General features: G+C 54.3%; 1 protein-coding gene across 1 annotated transcript; it reads left to right on the forward strand.

Moving 5' to 3' along the window:
- The first annotated feature begins 4,259 nt into the window (after positions 1-4,259).
- Positions 4,260-6,230, forward strand: LOC137157790 (platelet glycoprotein Ib alpha chain-like). The gene is given in 3 exon segments (XM_067555201.1): positions 4,260-5,580; positions 5,643-5,715; positions 5,717-6,230. Coding segments are annotated over 3 exon segments (1,908 nt in total).
- The last annotated feature ends 2,062 nt before the right edge of the window (positions 6,231-8,292 follow it).

The raw sequence follows: 8,292 nt of genomic DNA on the forward strand, positions 1-8,292 counted from the left end.
GCGCCCATCAGCCACCTAGGGAGCCCCGTCCTCGACTTTCAACAGGCCTGCGGCAAAGCAGGGGATGCAGACGCCAACAGGGAGTGGGACAAGGGTGTGGACTTGGATATGGATGGGACAATGACAGGGGAGGGAACCTCCATTCCCCCCATTACTACCCTCTCCACCACCCTGCCCACAACCACCCCTGTGCCCCACACTACTGCCCCCTCCACCATCCTGCCCACAACCACCCCTGTGCCCCCCACTACTGCCCCCTCCACCACCCTGCCCACAACCACCCCTGTGCCCCCCACTACTGTCCCCTCCACCACCCTGCCCCCAACTATCCCTGTGCTCCCCTCTACTGCCCCCTCCACCACCCTGCCCCCAACCTCCCCTGTGCCCCCCACTACTGCCCCCTCCACCACTCTGCCCACAACCACCCCTGTGCCCCCCACTACTGCCCCCTCCACCACCCTGCCCACAACCACCCCTGTGCCCCCCACTACTGTCCCCTCCACCACCCTGCCCCCAACTATCCCTGTGCTTCCCTCTACTGCTCCCTGTGTGTGTGAATGTATTAAAAAATGTATTTCAAATTGTTTTTGTTTTAAAAATGTTTAGTATTCACAATAAACATGGCGTATTGCCTTGCCCCCCCTAAATAAAATCCTGCTGTTTATTTTTTAAGTATAACAATAGGGGTGAGAGAGTTTTGGGCTGCGCTGAGGGCAGCAGGTATTATGGGAAGGGGGATAAATCACGATGGGTGGTGAGAAGGGTTGGGGGACTCAGGTGAGGGGGAAGGACATGGGGAAGGGGGAATATGGAGTGAGTGGCAGGAGAACTGGGGAAGAATAGCAGCAGGAGTGACTGTCAAGTCAGCCCCACATTCTCCCCTCCTGTGTGTGTGCTAAGACCTGGGGGTCCTGAGCCCCTCTGTCTACCTTTGTGTGTGTTCCAGCCTCGGGGAGCCCGCAGCCCCTGCAGGGGGATCTGAGCCCCTTTCCCTGTCCCCACATGTGAGTTGGGACATAGTGGGCCTAGCCTTCCTGGGGGAACCAGAGTCCTGCTCCCTGCTCCCCTATATTTGTGCTAGGACCTGGGTCCCTTTATGAGAGCCTGACCCCCTCCATGCACTCCCTTGTGAAGCCAGTTCTGGAGGGGCCTGAGCCCCTCTCCCTACCCCTCTATGTGAGCTGGAATCGGGATTATTCACAGGATCCCAGGACTGTGTTTGCTGTGCCCCATCCCAATCAAAAATAAGTGAGTCCTGGTTGGCAAGAAGGCCAATGGCATATTGGGCTGCATTAGGAGGGGCATTGCTAGCAGGTCACGGGAAGTGATTATTCCCCTCTATTCGGCATTGGTGAGGCCGCATTTAGAATATTGTGTCCAGTTTTGGGCCCCCCAATACAAAAAGGATGTGGACAAGTTGGAGAGAGTCCAGCGGAGGGCAACAAAAATGATTAGGGGGCTGGAGCACAGGACTTATGAGGAGAGGCTGAGGGAACTGGGCTTGTTTAGTCTGCAAAAGAGAAGAGTGAGGGGGGATTTGATAGCGGCCTTTAACTACCTGAAAGGGGGTTCTAGGGAGGATGGGGCTAGGCTGTTCTCGGTGGTGGCAGATGACAGAACAAGGAGCAACGGTCTCAAGTTGCAGGGAGGGAGGTCTAGGTTGGACATTAGGAAAAAGTTTTTTACTAGGAGGGTGGTGAAGCACTGGAATGGGTTACCTAGGGAGGTGGTGGAATCTCCATCCTTAGAGGTTTTTAAGCTGCGGCTTGACAAAGCCCTGGTTGGGATGATATAGCAGAGGTTAGTCCTGCTTTGAGCAGGGGGTTGGACTAGATGACCTCCTGAGGTCCCTTCCAACTCTAATATTCTATGATTCTATGATTCTATGAGTCAGAGCTGGAGAAAGAACCCAAGAGTCCAGACTCCCTGATTGAACCTACTCCCCACCCAGGGCTGGAGATAAAAACCAGGTGTCCTGGCTTCCAGACACACCTCCTTCCCCAAAACAGAAACCAGGAGTCCTGACTCCAAACATGTCCCTTGCTGTGGCCACTGGACTGTGTGTGCTTCTAGCATCCCTGTGGGACCGGAGGTATTGCTATAGGAACTGAGAGTGGTGAGGATGACAACGGACTATCCCTTCCGGCCCCCAGTTATCTCCTTGCCCAGACCCTAGTGACTCCTTCCCTAGTTAATAATAACTCCAACAACCCGCTGACACAGTTAACCTATGCTATGCTGGGAAGCTGTAGAGCTGGGATTCCTCACCCAATGCTGAGACACAGCTGCTTCTCCAGTGGGAGGTTGGGAGGTGGGGGGGCTGTTTATAACGTGATCCCTCTCCTGGCACTGAAATGGAGCTGGAAGCTGGATCTGATGTGGAGAATGGGGGCTATTTTACAAGAGAATCCCTCACCCCCCACCCCCCGCTGAATGCAGCTGCCTCTGGTGTGTGTGGCCAGGGCTGTTTATATAGGGATCCCTCACTTCACACCAACAGACAAACAAAGTGATGATTAAGGGGTGATTACCTCTATAAATATCTACACGGGGAACAAATATTTAGTAATGCGCTTTTCAATCTAGCAGAGAAAGGCATAACATCATCCAATGGCTGGAAGTGGAAGCTAGACAAATTCAGACTAGACATAAGGCCTACATATTTAATGGTGAGAGTAATTAACTGCTGGAACAAGTTATCAAAGGCTGTGGTGGATTCCCCATCACTGACAATTTATAAATCAAGATTGGATGCTTTTCGAAAAGATCTGCTCAAGGAATTATTGTGGGGCAGTTCTCTGGCCTGAGCTATACAGGAAGTCAGACTAGACGATCACAATGGTTCCTTCTGGTCTTGGAATCTATGACTCTTGATGCAGCCACCTCTGGGGTGGGGTACAAAGGCTGTTTATAAAGGGATCTCTTGCCCAGTGCTCTGGGGTGAGGCAGCTGTTTGTACAACTATCATTTGCCTAGCACTAAGATCCATCCCTTTCTGGAGTAGACCAGCTGTTTGTACCAGGATCCCTCACCCGGTTCTGAGATGCAGCTTCTGAAGTGGGGCACTTATTGATAGAGTGGATCAGAAAGCAGTGTGTAACCTGGCTGGACTCTGATGTGACCTCTGTGGGCGCTTTTAATGCCTGGAGGGTAGGAATGGGGCAGGGCGGTGGTCAGTGTCTCTGTTCGATGTCACAGGAAACCACACACTCACCCCCTCAGCAGCTGCAGAGGCTGATACAGGGACCGGGATCAGGATCCCTGATGCAGTCAGCACAGTGGAAAAAGCTGCCCCCAGAGCAACCTCTCAACACACAGCTGGGAGTGTGGATGACAAGGCTGGGAGAGCAACCCCAGCAGAGACCCCAGGTGAGTCCGTGGGGATGGTAATCACCAATGAAAACCAACCACCTCTGGGGTGGGGCAGTTGTTTGTACAGGGAACCCTGGGTAGGGTGGAAGCTGTTTATACATGCTTCCCTTGCCAGGTGTTGAGATATACCACCTCTGAAGTGGGGCACAGGGGCTGTTTATACAGTGATCCTGCCCCTGGGGCTGAAGGTACTAAATGCCAGATGCTTTAATCATGCTCCCCTCACGCAGATGGCACTGGGGGAGCTGGTTGAATCAAGGGCAGGGGATACAGGCAGGTGGGGACTGGACATACTAACTATCTGGGGCAGCATGCTGTCTCCTGGCTGGACCAGCTGCCATGGGTATAAGGGGAGCGGAAGATAAGGGTTTAGGTGGAGGGGAAACTACAGGGATTGATCCAAGCCCTTTGAGTTTAGTCCAGCTCGGGCAATGGGGAGCAGGTGCGGGGGAGTCAATTCCTTGTAATTGGTGCTAATGGCAACTCAGGGGTCCTGACATTGTTGCAGCACCAGCTGGGTTAGTGTAGATTGTCCCCAGCGTGGTCGGGGTGCAGATGCACGACCTCCTGCCGATGGGACAGAGGGCACTGGGGAGCTAGGGAGCCCTTGTTCTTAGAGCTAGTATCTGCTCAGGGGACCCAACGTTATTGCAGCACCAGCTGGTTTAGTGTCGATGGGTTGTTGTATCCAGGCAGGTATATCTCAGTGGAAGTTGTCTCTCAACACTCCAGACTGGGGAGGAAGCACTGGGGATATAAGGGCCCATTGTCATAAGCCACAGTTAACATTCACAGGGTTGCTGTTTTGTTGCAAGCTGAGTTGGTTAGTGTAGACATGCCCTGTAATGTCTATGCCCTGAGCATGCTCTTGACCTCCCCTGCAGATCATGTCATGCCCCACTCCACCTCACCTAGCCCTCCTGGCCCTGCTCTCTGTGGCTGGCACCAAAGGTCCAGGGGAGCCATGCCAGTCCGAGATGAATCTGATCAAGGATCGACTGCAAGTCAACTGCTCTGGGCAAGGGCTCAAGGTGGTGCCGTCTGCCCTGCCCAACACCACCGGCATCCTGCTTCTCAACACCAACCACCTGGCATCTGTCTCCACTGACTCCTTCCAGCATCTCCCTGAGCTGGCTGAGCTGGACCTGTCAGGCAACAGACTGGGTGCACTGCACACTGGGGCCACCCTGCCCTTGCTGCAGGAACTGATCCTATCCCACAATGCCCTGGGGGTGCTGCCTACATTGCAGGGCCTGCCTGCCCTCACCCGCCTGGCCTTGGCACACAACAGCATTGCAGAGCTGTTGCCAGGGGCCTTCCGGGCTCTGGGGCAGCTCAAGGAGCTGAATCTACGGGGGAACCGGCTGCGGACACTGCCCAAGGAGGCCTTTGTGGGCCTGGCTGCATTGCGGGACCTGGATCTCTCTGACAACGCCCTGGAGGAGCTGCCGTTGGGGCTTTTGGCTGGGCTGGAACTGGACACACTGCGGCTGTCAGGGAACCAGCTCCACACCCTGCCCAATGGCTTCTTTCCCGATGAGCACATATTCGCCTTCATCTTCCTGGCAGGGAACCCCTGGCGCTGCGACTGTGGCCTGGTCTATCTGCGGGGCTGGATCACTAACAATGAGTTCAGTGTCTACATCCAGGAGCAGGGGCCAGACGGTCTGCTGACTGAGAATGATCCCCGCAGCCCTGTGTGTGATGCGCCCATCAGCCACCTAGGGAGCCCCGTCCTCGACTTTCAACAGGCCTGCGGCAAAGCAGGGGATGCAGACGCCAACGGGGAGTGGGACAAGGGTGTGGACTTGGATATGGATGGGACAATGACAGAGGAGAGAACCCCCATTCCCCCCATTACTACCCTCTCCACCACCCTGCCCACAACCACCCCTGTGCCCCCCACTACTGCCCCCTCCACCACCCTGCCCCCAACCACCCCTGTGCCCCCCACTACTGCCCCCTCCACCACCCTGCCCACAACCACCTCTGTTCCCCCCACTACTGTCCCCTCCACCACCCTGCCCACAACCACCCCTGTGCCCCTCACTACTGCCCCTTCCACCACCCTGCTCCCAACCACCCCTGTGCCCCCCACTACTGCCCCCTCCACCACCCTGCCCCCAACCTCCCCTGTGCCCCCCACTACTGCTCCCTCCACCACTCTTCCCCCAACTACTCCTGTGCTCCCCTCTACTGCCCTAGAACACACATCCCCAGCACCTCCAGTGCCCCCCAGCACCCTCATGATTCCCACCACCCCCTTATTTCCTCACCCCTTTTTCATCCCAGCCCTTTGCACATTATCCCCTGCCACCAGTCACCTCCTCTGATCGGGCCTCCCCCTCTGCAGGTGCCCCACTCCACCCCCAGTGATGCCCATGGCTGGGCGTCAGCAGGGCAGGGAGGGCCCACAGTGGGGCCGCTGGTTGCTAGCTCATTGCTGCCTGCTGCGCTTGGTGCTCTACCTGGCCTCCTTGCTGCTGCTGCTGCTGCCCATGCTGGCTCTCATGGGCTGGATGGGCTGGGTGTATCTGGGCTGGTATTTCCCAGCTCTGAGGAGTCCTCCGGGGGCACAGCTGGTGCGGTACCAGCTGCTGAGTAAGGGGGAGCGGGCAGTGCCCCCCATGACGCATCTCAGCAGCTTCAAGAGCCCCGCCGAGCCCCCGACCTTCCGCACCACCAAGGAGCTGCTGATCCACCGCGACCCCCCTGTGCCCTCCTTCCGGCGTGTTACCAAGAGGCTGCTGAGTGTGGGGGGTCTGGGCCCCTGGAAGGCCCCTTCTGCCTACAGCCTAGACAGGGGAGAAGCAGCTATCGGGGCTGTCAGAGTGAAATACGCAACCACCACCCTCTAAGGGGGGCAGGACTCCTGGGTTCTATTGCCAGGGCCGGCGAGGAGAGTCCTGTGGGCGAGGTCGGGGGGGGGGGCTGCTTGCCAGGAAGCCTGGGTTCTAGTCTCAGTTCTGTTGCTGTGACCTCACTCACCGTGCACTGGGGATAAGACTCCTCCCACTGCTGTAGTAGCTGGGAGGCTCCCCTAATATATGTAGAACCCACAAGTCCTGACTCCCAGGTGCCCTTCCCCCCTCAAATCAATACGTTCTCTAATCCTGTAGCTCCTTTATGCACACACCTGTTGCAGAGGCCAGATCTGGAATAACTGTCCAGAGAGGCAGTTTCCCCTAAAACCAGGCAATTCAGGGTTGGCTTGGTCCCTGGCAAAGCCCTGTAGATATTTCCTCCACTCTGTATCAGGTCTCTGTTTGTTCTTATGATGCACACAAATGTCAGATCCTGCTTTGAATCATGTGGCAGGCAGCTCCATTGCCTAATCACAGAATAAAGACTTTCCTTGGATGCATTTCAGATAGTCCTTGAATAATGAATGCTTAATTTATCAACTAGAGCTGGCACCCCCTAGATGAGAAAGGCCCCATATCCTATTCCACAACCTCTGTAGGCCAGCCCGTTCCTCTGCTCTGTGGTTGGAGCAGAGACAGCATGCTCTAGAGGGAAAATGCCCCATATCGCAGTCCTCACTACTCTGAGCTGGCTAGATCATCCAACTTGGGGTCAGATCAGAGCCAGTGCCCTCAGAGGGGAAGGCCCCATCTCCTATCCCCCTGACCTAGCCAATCCCCCACCCTGGGGCTGGATCAGAGCTGGCACCACTTAGAGGGGGTGGGTGACTTTAAGGGAACTGTATTTTTATCTTCTGAATAACCAGGGAGATGATCAGAAGCTGTTTGTTGCTGGCTTGGTATATCTCATGGAAGAAAAACCACCAGTATTTAGGGGTCTGCCTGCCCCATTCTTTGCAGTTTTGCGCTGGTTAAACTATCTCCACATGACTTCCTTAGAGGTCAATGTCACATGGAGATGCCAGTCACCTCCCACCAACATCCCTGCTCCAGCCCCTGAGGCCATCTGAAATATGCTGTTCATCTGTGTTTCTGTGTAAAATCGAGGAGAGAAATTAAATGATCACCTGGTGGCACCATAAAGGGTGAAGGCCTCAGAACAGCAACCAGGTTGAGAATTGGTTTAACTCCACTGTCTTGGTAATAGTGACTCTCCCCATGCAGGCAGGAAGCAAAAGGAGCAGCCTGTGCTTAAGATGAATGACAGTGGACCAGTAAAGTGTCTGTGAATGGCCTGGAGGGGGAACCAGATTTACTAAAGAGATGAGGCAATTTGAAAAAGAAATTAATTTTTAAAACCACAAGAGCTTTCTTGGCTAATGTGAGAAGGGGGACATGGCCAAATGCTGAGGAGAACTGATTCCCTCGTCCAGTTTGAACCTTAAGCCTTTAGCATTAAAAAGAGTTATTTTCAGATCAATATTTTGCTATTGGACTATGAACCGCAGTGACTGGATAGTTCAGCTGGTAACCCATGAAGCATTTATTCTCAGGCCTGTGGGTTTGAGAGTCCTTCCCCCCATGGGAATATGCCTCTCCTTTATTTTTTTTAAGCCAATACGAACTCCCACTAACGGATGGAATTGGAAATGTTTTTATTCCATGTAGTCCCAAACTACCCCATTTTGCCTCTGAAGAAAAGAAAAGCACTGCCCTCTCTGAGAGGGATGTATCACCAGCTGCACCCAAGAGGCACCTGTATGAGAACTTTCCTGAGAGTCACTAAATTGCAAACAGGCAGGGGGAAGGTGTTGCCAGTACTGTCCTCGAGCTAAACAGAGCTCTGTTGTCAATGACATCAAGTTAGGAGTGTTGTTGTAGCCAGGATAGTCTCAGGATATTAGAGAAACAAAGTGGATAAGGTAATATATTTGATTAGCCCAACTTCTGCTGGTGAGAGAGACAAACTTTCAAGCTTACACAGAGCTCTTCTTCAGACCAGCTCACATTCAGCTGATTATCCATGAAGACCCCCAAATCTTTTTCAGAGCCAGAT

Source organism: Emydura macquarii, unplaced genomic scaffold (genome assembly GCF_026122565.2).
Source record: "Emydura macquarii macquarii isolate MOO-44397 ecotype Brisbane River unplaced genomic scaffold, CSIRO-AGI_Emac_v2 contig_1566, whole genome shotgun sequence".
Lineage (NCBI taxonomy): Eukaryota > Metazoa > Chordata > Testudines > Chelidae > Emydura > Emydura macquarii.